The sequence below is a fragment of the Neofelis nebulosa genome, chromosome 5 (assembly GCF_028018385.1).
Source record: "Neofelis nebulosa isolate mNeoNeb1 chromosome 5, mNeoNeb1.pri, whole genome shotgun sequence".
In the NCBI taxonomy this organism is placed as follows: domain Eukaryota; kingdom Metazoa; phylum Chordata; class Mammalia; order Carnivora; family Felidae; genus Neofelis; species Neofelis nebulosa.
In genome coordinates, this window is record NC_080786.1 from 26,805,647 (window position 1) to 26,825,364 (window position 19,718).

At 38.2% G+C, this 19,718-nt stretch overlaps 1 protein-coding gene across 1 annotated transcript in view; it reads left to right on the forward strand.

Annotated features, from left to right (window-relative positions):
• COL6A6 (collagen type VI alpha 6 chain) overlaps positions 1–19,718 on the forward strand; it is a 165,731-nt gene that overhangs the window by 26,804 nt on the left and 119,209 nt on the right. Inside the window, exon 2 of the mRNA XM_058729869.1 lies at positions 19,277–19,374. Coding sequence (XP_058585852.1) covers positions 19,314–19,374 — 61 coding nt within the window. The 5' untranslated portion in view covers positions 19,277–19,313. The remainder of the gene's footprint in view (positions 1–19,276; positions 19,375–19,718) is intronic.

Sequence of the window (19,718 nt, forward strand, 5' to 3'; positions counted from 1 at the left end):
GCAGAAGTGTCTATTCAAGGGGCGCCTGGGTGGCTCAGTCGGTTAAGCATCCGACTTCGGCTCAGGTCATGATCTCACGGTCCGTGAGTTCGAGCCCCACGTCGGGCTCTGTGCTGACAGCTCAGAGCCTGGAGCCTGTTTCAGATTCTGTGTCTCCCTCTTTCTCTGACCCTCCCCTGTTCATGCTCGGTCTCTCCCTGTCTCAAAAATAAATAAAATGTTAAAAAAAAAAAATTAAAAAAAAAGAAAAAAAGAAGTGTCTATTCATGTCTTTTGCCCATTTCTTCACTGGATTCTTTGTTTTTTGGGTGTTGAGTTTGATAAGTTCTTTATCGATTTTGGATACTAACCTTTTAGCTGATAGGTTATTTGCAAGTATCTTCTCCCACTCTGTCAGTTGCCTTTTAGTTTTGCTGATTGTTTCCTTCACTGTGCAGAAGCTTTTTATTCTGATGAGGTCCCAATAGTTCATTTTTGCTTTTGTTTCCCTTGCCTCTGGAGATGTGTTGACTAAGAAGTTGCTGTACCCGAGGTCAAAGAGGTTTTTGCCTGCTTTCTCCTCTAGGATTTTGATGGCTTCCTGTCTTACATTTAGGTCTTTCATCCATTTTGAGTTTATTTTTGTGGATGGTGTAAGAAAGTGGTCCATGTTCCTCCTTCTGCATGTCGCTGTCCAGTTTTCCCAGCACCACTTGCTGAAGAGACTGTCTTTATTCCATTGGATATTCTTTCCTGCTTTGTCAAAGATTAGTTGGCCATATGTTTTTGGGTCCATTTCTGGATTCTCTATTCTGTTCCATTGATCTGAGTGTCTGTTCTTGTGCCAGTACCATAGTGTCTTGATGATTACAGCTTTGTAATACATCTTGAAGTCTGAGATTGTGATGCCTCCAGCTTCGGTTTTCTTTTTCAGGATTGCTTTGTCTATTTGGGGTATTTTCTGGTTCCATACAAATTTTAGGATTGTTTGTGCTATCTCTGTGAAGAATGCTGGTGTTATTTTGAGAGGTATTGCATTGAATATGTACATTGCTTTGGGTACTATTGACATTTTAATATTTGGTCTTCCAATCCAGGAGCATGGAATCTTTTTCCATTTTTTTGTGTCTTCTTCAATTTGTTTCATAAGCTTTCTATAGTTTTCAGTGTATAGATTTTTCACCTCTTTGGTTAGATTTATTCCTAGGTATTTTATGGTTTTTGGTGCAAGTGTAAATGGGATCAACTCCTTGATTTCTCTTTCTGTTGCTTCATTGTTGGTGTGTAGGAATGCAACTGATCTCGTGCGTTGATTTTATATCCTGCAACTTTGCTGAATTCATGAATCAGTTCTAGCAGTTTTTTGGTGGAATATTTAGGGTTTTCCATATAGAGTATCATGTCATCTGTGAAGAGTGAAAGTTTGACCTCCTCCTGGCCAATTTGGATGCCTTTTATTCCTTTGTGTTGTCTGATTGCAGAGGCTAAGCCTTCCAATACTATTGAATAACAGTGGCAAGAGTGGATATCCCTGTCATATTCCTGACTTTAGGGGGAAAGCTCTCAATTTTTCCCCATTGAGGATGATATTAGCAGTGGGTCTTTCACATATGACTTTTATGATCTCACGGTGTGATCCTTCTATCCCTACTTTCTTGAGGGTTTTTATCAAGAAAGGATGCTGTATTTTGTCAAATGCTTTCTCTGCATCTATTGAGAGGATCACGTGGTTCTTGTCCTTTCTTTTATTGATGTATCACATTGATTGTTTTGTGGGTATCCAACCAGGTCGGCATCCCAGGTATAAATCCCACTTGGTCGTGGAGAATATTTCTTTTAATGCATTGTTGGATCTGGTTGGCTAGTATCTTGTTGAATATTTTTGCATCCATGTTCATCAGGGAAATTGGTCTGTAGTTCTCCTTTTTAGTGGGGTCTTTGGTTTGGAATCAAGGTAATGCTGGCTTCATAGAAAGAGTTTGAGAGTTTTCCTTCCATTTCTATTTTTTGGAACAGCTTCAAAACAATAGGTGTTAACTCTTCTTTAATTTTTTTTTTTTACATTTATTTATTTTTGAGAGACAGAGAAAGACAGAGCACAAGTTGGGGAGGGGCTGAGAGAGGAGACACAGAATCCAAAGCAGGCTCCAGGCCCTGAGCCGTCAGCACAGAGCCTGATGCAGGGCTCTAAGCCACAAACTGTGAGATCATGACCTGAGCCAAAGTCGGACGCTCAACCGACTGAGCCACCCAGGTGCTCTGGTGTTAACTCTTCTTTAAATGTTTGGTAGAATTCCCCTGGAAAGCCATCCAGCCCTGGACTCTTGGTTTTAGGGAGATTTTTGATTACTAATTCGATTTCTTTACTGGTTATGGGTCTGTTCAAATTTTCTATTCCTTCCTGTTTCAGTTTTGGTAGTGTAGGTTTCTTTTTTTTTTTTTTTTTTTTTTTTTTTTTTCTAGCAACAACTCTTAATTTAATTACAAACTCTTAATTTAAACCTTAAAAATTCTTGGGGTTTCTGGGTGGCTCAACCAGTTGAACGTCTGACCTCGGCTCAGGTCATGATATCATGGCTTGTGGGTTTGAGCTCCACGTCAGGCTCCGTGCTGACAACTCAGAGCCTGGAGCCTGCTTCAGATTCTGTGTCCCCCTCTCTCTCTCCACCCCTCTCCCAGTCGCTCTCTTTCTCTCTGCCATTTTGGAGTCTCTTGAGCTTGGACGGGTTAATTGGTCCATCTGTGTCTTTGTCACCTCACTTGTAAGACAGAGCTAATGAAAGTACCAGGAGCTGAGGAGCTGTGGTAACAGATTAAATTGAAGGCCAGCTTTTACACCTGACCAATTAAAAGAGGAGCTGGTCGGTAGTGTATGTTTCTAATAATTGGTCCATTTCTTCCAGATTGCCCATTTTATTGGCATATAATTGCTCATAATATTTTCTTAGTATTGTTTGTATTTCTGCTGTGTTGGTTGTGAATTCTCCTATTTCATTCTTCATTGTATTTTTTTGGGCCCTTTCCTTTTTCTTTTTGATCAAACTGGCTAGGGATTTATCAATTTTGTTAATTCTTTCAAAGAACCTACTTCTGGTTTCATTGATCTGTTCTACTGTTTTTTGGGTTTCAATAGCATTGGTTTCTGCTCTAATCTTGATCATTTCCTGTTTTTCTGCTGGGTTTGGGTTTTATTTTCCATTCCTTTTTCAGTTCCTTAAGGTGTAAGGTTAGGTTGTGTATCTGAGACCTTTGTTCTTTAGGAAGGCCTGGATTGCTATATACTTCCCTCTTATGACCACCTTTGATGCCTCTCAGAGGTTTTGAGCTGTGGTATTACCATTTTCATTGGCTTCCATGTACTTCTTAATTTCCTCTTTAACTTCTTGGTTATCCCATCCAGTTTTTTAGTAGGATGTTCTTTGCTCTCCAAATATTTGTGGTCTGAAAATATACTTGGTATGATCTTGATCTTTTTGTACTTATTGAGGGCTGATTTGTGTCCCAGTAATGATCTATTCTGGAGAATGTTCCATGTGCACTGGAAATGAATATGTATTCTGCTTTAGGATGAAATGTTCTGAATATATCTGTTAAGTCCATCTGGTCTAGTGTGTCACTCAAAGCTGTTGTTTCTTGTTGATTTTCTGTTTAGATGATCTGTCCATTGTTGTAAGTGGGGTGTTGAAGTCCCCTACTAGTATGGTATTATTATCATTGAGTTTCTTTATGTTTGTGATGAATTGATTTATATATTTGGGCGCTCGCACTTTGGAGCATAAATGTTTACAATTGTTAGATCTTCTTGGTGGATAGACCCCTTGATTATGATATAATGCCCTTCTGCATCTCTTGATACAGTCTTTATTTTAAAGTCTAGATTGTCTGATAAAAGTGTGGCTACTCTGGCTTTCTTTTATTGACCATTAGCGTGATAGATGGTTCTCCATCCCCTTATTTTCAATCTGAAGGTGTCTTTAGGTCTAAAATGGGTCTCTTGTAAACAGCATCTAGATGGATCTTGTTTTTCTTACCCATTCTGTTAGCCTGTGTCTTTTGATTGGAATACTTAATCATTGACATTTAGAGTGAGTACTGAAAGATACGAATTTATTGCCATTATGTTGCCTGTAGAGTTGGAGTTTCTGGTGGTGTTCTCTGGTCTTTTCTAGTCTCTGATGCTTTTGGTCTTTTTTGTTTTTGTTTTTTGTTTGTTTTTCATCTTTTCTCCCCCAGAGTTCCCCCTTAAAGTTTCTTGCAGGGCTGGTTTAGTGGTCACAAACTCCTTTAATTTTTGTTTGTCTTGGAAACTTGTTATCTCTCCTATTTTGAATGACAGCCTTGCTGGATAAAGAATTCTTGGCTGTGTATATTTCTGATTCAGCACATTGAATATTTCCTGCCACTCCTTCCTGGGCTGCGAGATTTCTGTGGATAGGTATGCCGCAACTTGATCTGTCTTCCCTTGTAGGTTAAGGACTTTTTTCCCCCTTGCTCCTCTCATGCTTCTTTCCTTGCCTGAGTATTTTGTGAATTTGACTATGATATGCTTGTCGATGGTCGGTTTTTGTTGAATCTAATGGGAGTTCTTTGTGCTTCCTAGATTTTGATGTCTGTGTCTTTCTCCAGGTTAGGAAAGTTTTCTGCTATGATTTGCTCACATAACCCTTCTACCCCTTTTTCTTTGTCTTCATCTTCTGGGACCCTATGATTCTGATATTATCCATTTCTAATGAGTCACTGATTTCTCTAATTCTTAAATCATTCTTTTTTGCCTTAGTCTCCCTCTTTTTTTCTGCTTCATTATTGTCCATATGTTTGTCCTCTGTGTCACTGATTCTCTGTTCTACCTCATCCATCCTTGCTGCCATGGCCCGCATTTGAGATTGCAGTTCAGTTATAGCATTTTTTATTTCATCATGACTAGCTTTTACTTCTTTTATCTCTGCAGAAAGGGATTCTAATCTTTTCAACCCCAGCTAATATTCTTATCATCATGATTCTAAATTCTGGCTCAGCCATCTTGCTTGTATCTGTGTTAAGTCCCTGGCTGTCATTTCTTCCTGTTCTTTCTTTTGGGGTGAATGCCTTCATTTCATCATTTTGAAGGAAGAAAAGGAATCAATAAAGTAAAAAAAAATTAAAATTAAAAAATTAAAAACAAAAAAATCAAAGGATGCTAGATCCTAGGTGTGTTTTAGTCTGGCTGTTGAAAGAAACTTGATAGGTTAGAGAAAAAAGGGAAAAAGAAGAAAAAGAAAAAAAACGGAAAATGTTTGAAAATTTGAAAAAATGAATGCAATAAAATAGAATAAAATGAAATGATGGAAGTAAAATAGAATATAAAAATTTACCAGAAAGAAGTATAGTAGAAAAAAATTAAGGAAAAATCTCTTTAATAAAAATGGAAAATAAAAATAACATATTTTTCTTTCTGTATTCAAGAAAAAAAATGAACATTTGGACCAACAAACAGAATAAAATATGATTCAAATTACATCCAGTTTCCCCTAGAAGTCAAACTATGAAGCACTTTAGAGTCTGTAAGCTAAGCAGGCTTAGAGACTTGTAGTTTTCCTGAAAAGAGAGGTTGGCCCAAATGGTTGGGGTTTAGTGTAATGGCTCCATTCTCCACCTATTGGTGCTGCTTAGATTCCTGGCATGGATTGTTGTGGCATGTGTAGGCATGTATGCGCATCCGTGGGAGGTGTCACCCGGCTACCCAATCTCTAGTATCAGAACTCTGTGCTCTCTGTGACCAGCAATCAGCCACCCCTCCTTTGTCTCTGGCTTCCATCTACTCCCTGCTTCTACACTGCCCATGACCAAGCCATCAGGCTGCCAGGTGACGCCTCCCTCCTGAGTTTTATCTCAGATGGAGCTGTGGTTCCCAACCTCTCACTTCTAAGGACTGCAGCTTTGACCTATTCTGACCCTCTGGGGGAGGGTCGTGCTGAACAATGGCCAAGTGCTGTCCTGCCCCCAGAAACATTGGTGAGACCATGCTTTAGCCAATGCCCAGAGACTGTGGTCAGGTGCCAGCCCTCCCCAGAGAAAGTTTGTGCAATCATGTAGCAGAAGCCTTTCAGGAATTATGGAAAAGCACAATGCACATCTGGCACCAGGCTTCACCCTTTAACATCCTCCCTCCAACACCAGCAAATGTGGCCATTCTCTGGGGCCTGCTGGGACCTTTGCCTGTGGGGAGGCTACACCACCTCTCAAATGCCCTCCCAGCAGGGAAACTGCCTCTCCCCATGTGGCCTGAGGACCCTTCTGACCTCGCTTTCTGCTCCTGGGGATTCACCCTTCCCACTGGAGCACCGCCAGTATTGAGCTGCAGAGTTTCAGACTCTGCACTCCTCCTGTTTATACAGTCTTAATGGAATTTAAACCCTCTCTTTTCTCCTTTCTCCCTTTTTTGTTCATTCTCTTGTGGCTATTTCTACTCTTCCTCTTTCTCTCCAGCTGCTTTGGGGAGGGGGTACTTTTCCCATACTCTCCCCCCTGCCCCATCTCCGTCCTTTCTCCACAAGTACAAACAGCTCCCTGCCCTTTGCAGTTCCCTCTCCCCCAGTTCACCTTTCTGCACCAGGTACCTGCTGAGTTCTGTGGTTCAGGTTGTACATATCATGGTGTTAATCCTCAAATCAGTTTTCTAGGTATGCAAGATGGTTTAGTGTTGATCTGGCTGCATTTCAGGGATGAGAGACTCAGAAAAAAATTTCCATGCTCTTCTGCCATCTTGACCCTGCCCTCCCTGAATGGGTGTTAAATTTTGTTAAATGATATTTCTATATCTATTGACATGATCATGTGATTTTTCTTCTTTAGCCTGTCTATGTAATGGATTACATTAATTGATTTTCAAGTGTTGAACCAGCCTTGCATACTGGAGTAAGTGTCATTTAGTCTTGGTGTATAATTCTTTTCATACATGGTGGGATTGGATTTGCTAATATTTAGTATCAGATTTTCACATCTGTTTTCGTAGAGATATTGGTCTATTGTTGTAATGTGTTTATTAGGTTTTGGTATTAAGGAAATGCTAGCTTCATGAAATGAATTAGGAATTACTCTATTTGCTTCTATCTTCCTGAAGGGATTGTAGAGAATTGACATTATTCTTATCTTAAATGTTTGGTTGAGTTCACCAAGGAACCCATTTGGGCCGGGTGCTTTCTATTAGAAAAGGTTATAAATTATTGATTTAATTTCTTTAGTGAATATAGGCCTGTTCAGGTTGTCTGATTTCTTCTTGTGTGAGTTTGACAGATTGTCTTTTAAGGAACTGGTCCATTTCCACTAGGTTTTGAAATTTGAGGGGATAGTTCATAACATTTCTTTACTATCCTCTTAATGTCAATAGGTTTAGCAATGTCCCCTCTTTCATTTCTGGTATTAGTAATTTGTGCTTCCTTTTTTTTTTTTTTTTTTTCTTAGTCTTGCTAGAAGATTATGAGTTTTATTGATCTCAACCAGCTTTTGGTTTTGTTGATTTCTCTACTGATTTCCTGTTTTTAACTTCATTATAATTTCATTTCTGCTCTATTTTTTTTCTGCTAACTAGGAGTTTAACTTTTCTTTTTCTAATTTCCTAAGAAGCTTAGATTCTGTTATTGACCTCTAGTTTCATTCCACAGTGGCCTGAGAGTATATGTTGTATGATTTCTATTCTTTTATTTATTTATTTTAAGAGAGGAAGACTGCATGTGCATGTGGGGGGGAGGGGCAGAGAGAGGGGGAGAGAGAGAGAGAGAGAGAGAGAGAGAGAGAGAGAGAGGGAGAATGAGAATCCCAAACAGGCTCCTCACTGTCAGTGCAGAGACCAGACATGGGGCTCAAACTCACAAACCATGAGATCATGACTTGAGTCAAAGTCAGACGCTTAACTGACTGAGCCACCCATGTGCCCCTCTATTCTTTTAAATTTAAGGTATGCTTTGTGGCCAAGAATGTGGTCTGTCTTGGTGAATGATCCATGTGAGCTTGAGGAAGATGTGTATTCTGCTGCTGTTCACTGAAGTATTTTATAGATAACCATTATATCCAGTTGATTTTGTCTGCTGGATCTGTCCCATCTCTGATAGAAGGTTGTTGAGCTATAATAGTAGATTCATCTATTTCCCTCTTGGCGTTCTCTCCGTTATTGCCTCATGTATTTTCACACTTGGTTAGGTATATACATGCTAAGGATTGTTATGCTTTCCTAGAAGGTTGACCCCTTTATCATTATGCAATGCCTCTTTTTATTCCTGGTAAATTTTCTTGCTTTGAAGCCTGCTTTGTCTGAAATTAACATAGCTACTCCCACTTTCTTTTGATTGTTGTTAGAATGGTGTATTTTTCTATATCCATTTACTTTTAATCTGTGCCTGTATTTAAAGAGGTTTCTTGTAGGCAACATATAGTTGGGTCATGTTTTTTGATCAACTCTGATAATCTCTCTCTTTTAATTGGTGCTTTTAGACCACTGATGTCCTGTTTTTGTCTCTCACTCTTTTTATGCCTTTTGATGTTTAATTGAGCATTTTATTGATTGTATTTTCTCCCTTTCTTAGGATATACTTTTTAAAAAAAATGTTTTCAGTGTTTACACTAGAGTTTACAAAACATATGTACAATTATTGCAAATGCACTTTGGTACAACACTATCCCATTTCAGAAGTAGTGTGAGCACCTTATAATAACAAAATCATCCTACCTTCTCACTCCCATTCATTGTATCATTATGGACATTAATTTTACATATACACGAGCATATATATGTACATCACACATAATTGAACACATTGTTGCTATTATTTTGAACAAACTGTTTTCTCTTAGATTAAATAAGAGCAAGAAAAGTTTTTATTTTACTTTTATTTATTCCTTCTTCAATGTTCTTCTCTTTATGCACATATAAACTTCTGACCTAGATCTTTTTCCCTCTCTCTGAAGAATTTCTTTTAACATTTCTTGCAAGGCAAATCTATTGGCAACAAATTCCTTCAATTTTTGTCTCAGAAAGTGTATCTCTTTCCCTTGTGAAGGATAATTTCATAGGATGAAGAATTCTAAGTTGGTGGATTTTTCCCTTCAATATTTTAAACAATGTACTCTCTTGCTTGCATGGCTTCTAAGAAGTCACGTATAATTTTTTACTCCTGTATAGGTAAGCTGTTTTTTTTTCTTTTTTCCTTCTGGCTTATTTCAGGATTTTTTTTTCTTTTTTTAAGTTTATTTATTTTGAGAGCGAGTGAGCACAAGCATGTGTGAGCAGGGGAGGGGCAGAGAGAGAGAGAAAGAGAGAGAGAGCGCACAAGAGAATCCCAAGCAGACTCCACACTGTCAGCATGGAGCCAGACATGGGGCTCGAACCCACAAACTGGGAGATCATGACCTGAACAAAAAATTAAGAGTTGGACTCTTAACTGACGAGGCCACCCAGGTGCCCCCCCCCATTTTTTTAAAGTTTATTTATTTATTTTGAGAGAGAGAGTGCACACAAGCAAGCATGAGCAGGGGAGGGGCAGAGAGAAAGAGGGAGAGAGAGAATCCCAAGGAGGCTCTGCGCTGCCGGTGTGGAGCCCAATGGGGGGCTCAATCCCATGAACCATGAGATCGTGACCTGAGCCAAAACCCAAGTCAGATGCTCAACTAACTGAGCCACCCAGGCACCCCAGGATTTTTTCTTTATATTTGGTTTTCTGTTAGAAAATTATATGCCTAGGCTTAGATTTTTGTTTCGTTTTTTAGCATTATCCTGCCCTGAGTTTCCTGGATCTGTAGTTTGATGCCTGGCATTAATTTGGGGAAATTTGCAGTTAGTATTATTACAAATACTTACTTTCCTTTTTCTCTTTTCCTTCAGGCATTCCCATTACATGTATGTTACATCTTGTAGAGTTGTCTTTGATTCTTTCTTAGAATTTCCATCTCTCTCTTTCCATACATTGCCATCTGCTTTTGCGTGCTACTTTATCCATTAGAGCCCTTAGCATAGCAATCAGTTGTTTTAGATTCGTGGTCTGATAATTCTAACATCCCTGTCGTATCCAAGTCTAGTTCTGTCTAGTTCTTCTTGTTCTGTCTCTTGAAACTCTGGTTTTTGGCCTTTAAGTAGGTTTTGAAATTTTCTTAATAGCCAGACTTGATGTACTGTGTAAAAGGCACTACTGTCAAAAAGGCCTTTAGTGGGGCTCCTGGGTGGCCCAGTCAGTTGAGCGTCCGACTTCGGCTCAGGTCATGAGCTCGAGACTTGTGAGTTCGAACGCCACCTCAGGCTCTGTGCTGGCAGCTCGGAGCCTGGAGCCTGCTTTGGGTTCTGTGTCCCTCTCTCACTCTGATCCTCCCCTGCTCATGCTCTGTCTCTATTTCTCTCAAGAATAAATAAAACATTTAAAAAAAAAAAAAACCCAAAAAAGGCGTTTAGCAACATGGAGCTAGGATTTGGAGCAAAGGGGAGTGTTCTCTAGTTGTGAGCATGCATCAGTCTTTTAGTGAGCCAGTGCCTCTGGACTGTAAACCATACAAGTGCTTCTCAGCACCACTCCCCTGCAACTTCTCAATTGTTAGGTGAGACCATGGTGGGTGGGGATTGAGTACTTTCCTTTTCCCACATGGAAGACTAGCGTGGGCTGGAATTGCCTATTCTCCTTCCCCCAGGTTAGCTAGGCTCTAATAAATCCCTACTGGTTAGACTCCAGTTAAAGCTTTTCATGAGGGCAGACCTTGTTAAAAAGAGCAGAATACTGTGCTGTATTTCAAATTTTTTTTTTTTTCAACGTGTTTTTATTTATTTTTGGGACAGAGAGAGACAGAGCATGAACGGGGGAGGGGCAGAGAGAGAGGGAGACAGAATCGGAAACAGGCTCCAGGCTCCGAGCCATCAGCCCAGAGCCCGACGCGGGGCTCGAACTCACTGACCGCGAGATCGTGACCTGGCTGAAGTCGGACGCTTAACCGACTGCGCCACCCAGGCGCCCCAATACTGTGCTGTATTTCAGAATGGTTCCTTTTTCTTCATCCTTGCCAGAAGCAGGGGGATATGTTTCTCAGATATTCACTATAAAAAGCTGGTAGCGCTCCAAGGCAAAACTCTGGAGAGTGTGGGGCCCCTAATGACTGGGTCCTCCTGGAGTTTTTATGCCTCAGACTTCTCCACACTGAGCCTCCAGCAGTTTGTCAATTACAGCTCACATTTTGCTACTTGAGCCACTGGTTCCCTGGGAGGTTTTAGCTGATCAATTTCTGCTCTAGTAAATTGTGATTCTCTTAATCTGCCTGTCAGTCTTCAATTTGGAGGGCAGGAGTTTGCCCTGTGGCCTCACTTCTCTTGCAGATCTAAGAAAAGTTGACTTTTTTTTTTTTTTCATTCTGTTCACTTTCTGCTTGTTATTGGAATGGATTGTCAACTTCAAGTATCTTAACATGTTGGACCAGAAGCCATCCCTTTGTTTCTTAAATTAGTTTATTACAGTTATATTCCTTTAAAACTATGTAACAATTAGAATTATTTCTAACTTAAAAGGATAGCCTACTGCATGTAGTTTTCTCAAGTTTTTTGTTTCATTTTGTTGCTAAGAGTCATTTGCATTTTCGCACCTAGATGTAATTAGTTCAATTGATGTAGCATAATCACACAAAGAAATATTATACATCAATTTATTCATTTTTCCTATTAATAACAACTTCTTGGGTTGTTTCCAAGTTTGCTGTACTGCAGTCAGTGTTGCTGTAAAAATTCTTGAACACATCACCTGGCATAGGTGTGCAAGGGCTTCCCAGGAGTATAGAATTGCCCGGTCATAGCGCTTGAAAATGTTTGATTTTATAAGATAGGGCTTAACTGTTTTCCAAAGTGGCGATTTAATTTATACTTCCATCAACAATGTATATGAGGTCCTGTTTATCCACATCCTCTCCACTACTTGATTTTGTTATACTTTATACATTTTGCCAATTGAATGAATGAAAAATGGTATCTCAATATAATCTTGATTTCTATTTCCCTGATCACAAATGAGTTTGAACATTTCTTTCTGTTTGCTGCCCATATGGTTTCCAATTCTATGAAATACCTGTTGATGACTTTTCCCTATTTGGGTTATTTATTCCTAGAAATTCTAGGGACATTTATGTTTTCAATACCGATCTTTTGTCAATATTGTGGATATCTTTTTCCAATATGTAACCTGTCTTTCTACTTTCTTTAAAACATCTTTGAACAGAAGTTTTTCATATAGGATAATCTATTAATTCCCGCCCTTCCCCACCCCTCCCCCCCCCCACCGTGGTATTTTCTATGACCTGAATGTTTGAGACATTCTTCCCTAAGGTCAGAAATATATATCCACATATGGTTTTTACTTAATATTTTAAACTTTTCCTTTTAACATTTAAGAATTTTATTAATCTGTAATGGACTTTTGTCTACAGTGTGAAGGAAAGATCTAATTTCACCTGTTTGCATGTGAATAACCATCCCTCCCCACCCCCACTGGTCTGCCTGGCAACTCTACATTGGTATGTCTGGGCTGTGGATTCCATTTCTTTGGTCACTTTGGCCTTCAGTAAAGTTTTATAAATTTTGCTATCAATCTTTTACATTTTTTTTTTTTTTGATATATAATTGTTGCTATTTTAACTTGACTCTCATAGAAACACTTAAATATTCTAGTTATGGATATATGGAATTGACTTTTATATCTTGATGTTATATGAAAAGACTCAAATATTTGCTATTTTTAATAATTTGGCTGTAAATGTAAACAATCCTGTCACTTGCAAACAATGGCAATTTTATGTGTTCTTGTTCTTTTTACAATCTTTATGGATTTAATTTTGCTAGAACATAGCAAAATTCTTCTGTTTTCTCATTTTAAAGAGAGTACTTTTCACCAACAGTTATGAGGGTTCCTTTTCCTCCAAATCATCACCAACACTTATTATTTCTTGTCTTTTTTATTTTAGCCATTCTCACTAGTGTGAGGAGATCTCTCATTGTGGTTTTGATTTGTGTTTCCCTGATGATGAGTGATGTTGATCATCTTTTCATGTGTCTGTTAGCCAGATGTATGTCTTCTTTGGTAAAACGTTCAGGTCCTCTGCCCACTTTTTAATCAGATTATTTGGGGTCTTTCAGTGTCGAGTTGTGTAAGTTCACTGTATATTTGGATATTAACCCCTTATTGGGTACATCGTTAGCAAATATCTTCTCCCATTCAGTAGATTGCCTTGTCATTTTGTTGGTTTCCTTTTCTGTGCAACAGCCTCTTATTTTGGTGTGGCTCCAATAGTTTAATTTTACTTTGTTTCTCTTGCCTGCAGAGACGTATTTAGAAAAATGTTTCTATAGCTATGTCAAAGAAACTACTGCTTATGTTTTCCTCTAGGAGTTTTATGGTGTACTGTTGATGGGAATGCAAATTGGTGTAGCCACTGTGAAAAACAGCATGGAGGTTTCTCAGAAAATTAAAAATAAAATTGCCATATGATCCAGTAATTTCCCTACTGGGTATTTACCCAAAGAAAATGAAAGCACTAATTTGAAAAGATCTATGTACCCCCATGTTTATTGCAGCGTTATTTACAATAGCCAAGATGTGGAGGCAGCCCAAATGTCCATCCATAGATGGATAAATAAGATGTGTGCATATCTACAGTGGAATATTAACCATAAAAAAGAATTGTATCTTGCCATTTGGAACAACATGGATGGACTGAGAAGGTATTATTGCTAAATGAAATCAGACAGAAAAATACAAGTATCATATGATTGCAGTCATATGTGGAATTTAAGAAACCAACCAAGGGGCGCCTGGGTGGCTCAGTCGGTTAAGCGTCCGACTTCGGCCGGGTCACGATCTCGCGGTCCGTGAGTTCGAGCCCCGCGTCAGGCTCTGGGCTGATGGCTTGGAGCCTGGAGCCTGTTTCCGATTTTGTGTCTCCCTCTCTCTCTGCCCCTCCCCTGTTCATGCTCTGTCTCTCTCTGTCTCAAAAATAAATAAAAAACATTAAAAAAAAAAAAAGAAACCAAACAAACAAAAGACAAAAAACAGACCTTTAAGTTCAGAGAAAAACTGGTGATTGCCACAGGGGTGGTGAGTGGGAGGTTAGGGGAAATAGATAAAGGGGATTAAGAGTACACATATTATGGTGAGCACTGAGTAACATGGAATTATTGTTGAATCATTATATCATACACCTGAAACTAATATAACACTGTGTTAATTGTACTTCACGTTTTTAAAAAATACTTCTAAAATTTCCCCCATTAGGGTGATATACACAGAAGATTTTTATTTATTTAAAAAATATTTTTTACTTTATTTTTTATTTTATTATTTTTTATTTGTTTTATTTTTTAAATATAATTTATTGTCAAGTTAGCTAACATACAGTGTATACGCTATGCTCCTGGCTTCAGGAGTAGATTCCCATGATTCATCACTTACATTCAGCCCCCAGTGGTCATCCCAACAAGTGCCCTCCTTGATGCCCATCACCCATTTCCCCCTCTCCCCCACCCCACCCATCAACCCTCAGTTCTCTATATTTAAAAGTCTCTTAAAATATATCCTTTGTCAGATTAAGTTTCCTTCTCCTCCTGGTTTCCTAAAGGTTTTTTCTTAAAGTTATGAATTGGAGTGGTTTTCCTTTTGTATTTACTTTTTATTTCCTTTAGTCTATTCATGTGTTAAGTTATAGTCATGTATTTTCTAAATACATATTTAGATTTACATGTTTAGATTATATCTTTTAAATGCAGTCCTTGCATTCCTGAGCTAAACTGAACTTGATAACAGTGTATTATCTTTTTTATATACTGAGGAGTTGATTTGCTAATGTTTTATTTAGATTTTTTATAGTTATTTTCTTTTTTCAAGTTTTTAGTTAAATTCCAGTTAGTTAACATACAGTGTAACATTAGTTTCAAGTGTAGAATCTAGTGATTCGTCACTTATGATACCCAGTGCTCATCATAACAAGTATCCTACTTAACACCCATCACCCATTTAACCCATCCCCCCACCCTCTCCCTTCCAGTAACCCTCAGTTTGTTCTCTATAGTTAAGAGTCTGTTTTCTGGTTTGCCTCTCTGCTGGCCTGTCCTCCCAGCATGTTCATCTCTTTTGTTTCTTGAATTCCATACGAGAGAAATCATATGGTGTTTATGTTTCCCTGACTGACTTATATCACTTAGCATAATACTCTGTAGCTCCAACCGTGTTGTTGCAAATGGCAAGATTTGATTCTTTTTTTATGGCTGAGTAATATCCCATAGTGTGTGTGTGTGTGTGTGTGTGTGTGTGTGTGTGTGTGTACACATCACATCTTCTTTGTCTATTCATCAGGTGATGGACTTTTGGGCTCTTTCCATAATTTGGCTATTGTTGATATTTATATTCATGAGTAAGATGGATGTTTTTTCTTTCTCATGCTGTCTTTGTCTAGTTTACATATCAAGATTTTACTGGCCCCCCAAAAAGGAAATGGCTAATACTCCTCTTTTTCTGATCTCTGAAAGAATTTGTAGAAGATTCAAATGACCTGTATCTTGAAAGTTTGGGACATGCCAGTAAAATCATGTAGGCTTGGAGTTTTCTGTGAATACTGTTAACTACTGTTTCAATTTTTAAAAAGTCTGTCTTATCTATAGTTATGTCTTTTTCATTCATATAATTATCTATTTATGTCATCTTTTTTTGATCAGTCTATTATGAGGTTGCGTTTTCAAATCTTGATCTTCTTTTAGCTTTGTTTTTTAGTCTGCTGATTTCTGCTCAGATTTTTAGTATTTTAGTATCTCTTTATTCCTTTTGGGTTTTTTCTATAGTTTTCCTAATTTTTAAGCTGGGCATTTAATTCCCAGCTTAAATAAAATAAGCCTGCCTTGTTGAAATTTTAATCCCCTTCAGTTGGTGTACTTGGGTCTGGAAGGATTCCAGCAGCATTTCTGACCCAGAAAGGGTCAATAATTCTGACCTACTCCTTTTCTTGCTGTCGTAGTCTCTCTAACACAGGACCAGACCTGCACAGGTGGTTGTCTGAGGGGCACTTTGCTCCATAAGACTGTTTCAGAACATGTGCTCTGTATTTCAGTGTGATCTTAGCTTAACTGGTCACTTTTTTTTTTCTTCTAGTACTATTTGTTAGGTCAAAAAACTGTTAATGTGTGGAGACACTAGAATTTAGAGGATGTGACCCCTGTGCTTCAGATGAGGGACCCACAGGAGTGAGGTGGGATGTCCAGTGACACAACCACTAAGGAAGAGTGAAACCCAAGTCATGATACTCTAGACTGTGCTCTTTCTACTGAATCAACTGCTCTCAACACGTATGAGTATACATTTTATAAAATGGCAGGGTCATAATGACCTTGTTCATTCAATATGATCAACATACACAGTCTCTTTTTTGTGATTCCAGAAAATGCAGTTGGGAAAAACATGACATTAGCAGTAAAACTATGTGATTTGCTTGCCTCATGAGGGCTTGTGTGTTTTGTATTGTTTACCATTATTGGTTCATGTTTATTTGTTCCTATTGTATGCGAAGGCTTCATACTGCAGCGTTTCAGTGAGTGTAAGTCTTAGAATATTTTTCTTTCTACTTTTTGACTTCTGAGAAGTAGCATGGCTCAAGGAAGGGAAATAGTGGAGAGATTGTGAGTGGGGGTAGATAAACAAATGGCAGTTTGTCGTGACCTTTGTGGAATAGACCCAGTGTTTTTTTTACAGTGCAGCAGCTGACAATAGTCTGTTTCTGAAGAAAAATACAGTCCATATGCTTAGAAATGACGTATCCTGCATGCTCATTTTAAAGGGAAAAAAAGGCATTTATCTTAATTTTGCTGAAATCTCTTACTAGTATCCCTTTTGGGCTGTTAATATTTTTTTTTTTTGGAAGACATGTCCTAGATTATGAATTGGCTTGCATGGGGCAGAGGTCTCCCTGAAACCCCTGGTTCTTAGTAGCCTCAAGAGAGGTGTTGCACAAGTTCTAAACATTCTGGGTTTGAAGCCAAGTGTTTGGTGACTGTGTTGCTTTTGCAGCTGTGGTTTAAATTAGAAACATTCTACCTTCTCAACAGAAAGTTTACAGGGATCCAGATTTTTTAAAAAGCTTTTTATAGCCTATAACTTCCAAAAGATGTATATTGGCCTCTGTGTTTTGTTTTTTTTGATTCAGAATAAATGAATTACAACAAAATTTAGATTAAGGAGAACTATACCTTTTGACAATATTTCTATAACAAGCAGTCAATCTCACTATTAAGAAGAACGTACAATGAACTTACATTTTCTGTTTCTTTATTCTCCCTTTATGTCTTCAGGTATTTTTAAATTTTATTTTAAATATTCAGATATTCTAAAAAAAAATTATATAAATCCTGGCCATGTCTGGGAGTAGAACAGCATACAGATTTAGGCAGTTCATCCATGTTTCAATGTGGTAAAAATGATCCCAGCCCTTCCAAACATAAATTTAGAGGCTTAGCCCACCATCAGTCTTACTGCACACACAAAGCAGGGCCCGTATGCACTTCAAGAGAACCTTTCGCGTGTGGGCTTCCACACTGGATGGCCTTACAACACACCAGCTTTTTGAATCCATTTCAAGGATGTGAGAAAACTATTTCACAAGATGCTATTCCAAAGAATTCAACTTTTATCGTATCACTGGTATTGATCATCTGCATGGGGAAATTTCCAGATGCTTCATGCTGCTTTGGGATTATCATGGCTTTACCTAATCCTCACTGTTCCATCCAGGTTTTAACTTTCAGAAAGAAACTTGGAGACACTTTTTATGTTCACCGTGTTGAGTTTGGGATAACAGTTTGCAAGGACAGATTTTAGAGTCGGACAGATGTGGGCTGTATGCCCAATTGTGGCCCGTTTTATCAAGGTGACTTTGAGACCGTTATTTATGTCCCCTTCATGAAACTGTTTCCTTATCTGCAAAATCGGAATAATTTCACTTGCTACTAGGTTTGTTATCCATAGCAAACAGGAGAACAAATGTGGAGCAGTTAGCACAGGACATGGCACATACTAAAGGCACAACAAGTGGGAGGATTTGTTGTTGTTATACACGTTAGTACAAAATTTGTATGGATATTATGACTTGGTTTTCATCTGGGGCAATCTACTCTAGGGCTAACATTCCTCTAAAATGTAAGGGTTGAACTAAAAACAACCTCTTATGAGCCCCTTCCAGTTCACTGAATAATTCAGAATAGAATTGATAAATTGACTTATGGCCTGAAAAGTTTATATCATCTAGGCTTCTTATGAAGGAACAGAGCAAAGTCCCAGATTCCAGAATGTCAGAGGGATGATGGAGTAGGTGAGGAAATGGGGATGGAATTTCTTATGGCACAGGTCCCTTTTCTGAAGGGATGAAATACTAAGCACTGGGCGCCTGCCTGACAAGGAGTGAGATGGCTGTATATAATATTGCAAATTCATGTTTGGGTAAGAACTTAGCAAGAAACAAAGATGCTAGTTTCTTAATATGGATCAATTAGTTTTTCATTCAGTGGATGAATGAGTGAATAAATGAGCTAAACCTGCTTCATGAAAATACTTATTTTCAACGTCTTCAATATTTTATTTCATTCTATGAAATGAATAATTACAGGTGACTGAAGATTCTTTAGGTCAATAGAATTGGAAAACCCTTGCCTCATGCAGTTCTAGGTAGTTGGAAGCAAAATAGTACAAATTGAGTCAGTTTGAGGAGCAAGATATCATATGGAAAATGGAGGGTCACAACTTTTATGTCTTCTCTCAAATTTAAGGATAAGGGAAAATGGTTACCTTTGTAATTATGTAGGATAGGGGAAAAGATGGAATTTTTACCCCGTCTAAAAATACTTATTGCTCAAAGATGAAACACACCTACATGTTCATGATGGAGAAATTATAAATCAGGTCTTTAGACTGTGTCCCAGCCATGAACTCGGAATTGTCTTGGCAGAGAGTAGACCAAGGGTAACACGAGGGTACAGGGAGAATGACTAATAGAGACACAAAATATTGTTGGAACTAGAAGGCAGCTGGCTACCTCCATTTATAATCCAGAATTTCATGTTTCTGCAGGGTCTTGGACCAGGAAAAAATTTTGTGATTGTGTGAATTTTTGTGGGTCTTTCTCTCTAAGGCTCTTCACAGATCAGAAAGTCAGGGCACCTCAGAAATTCTGCCTTCTATTGCACCCGGTTTGCTATAAAATTTTGTGTGCTCTTATTTGTGTGTCTTGATTACAAAATATCCACAATTTTAGGTGTTTGTTTTTGCCTTTTCAGATTTCAAGTTGGAGACTTATTAGGTCATAAGAGGAAAATGCTGCTGATCTTGTTCCTTATAATAATTTGTTCCCATGTCTCTACGAGCAAAGATCCTGGTAAGTAAAAAAAAAAAAAAAATAGAATTCTTTTCCTTAATTTTTATTACAGAAAACAGATCAGTTTGACCTACTTAAAGAGTTTTGCTTTGCTTTACTTTGCTTTTGATGGTGGTGAAGGTATGGATGGTAGCTCAATTTCTTTGTGATGTTATCCTGTGCTCCTTTAAAGATCATTTGTTCTGGACCTTATTCCTTGGTTATGATAGAAAGATATGAGAGCTATTATTTTGTCCTCAATTTCAACCCCTTTTAGGCCTTTGGGGAGGTTGCATTAAAATTCTATCATTTAATATTAGATTCAGGCCTGGAACATTTGGAATGTTTCTTCCTAGTTCAGTTGT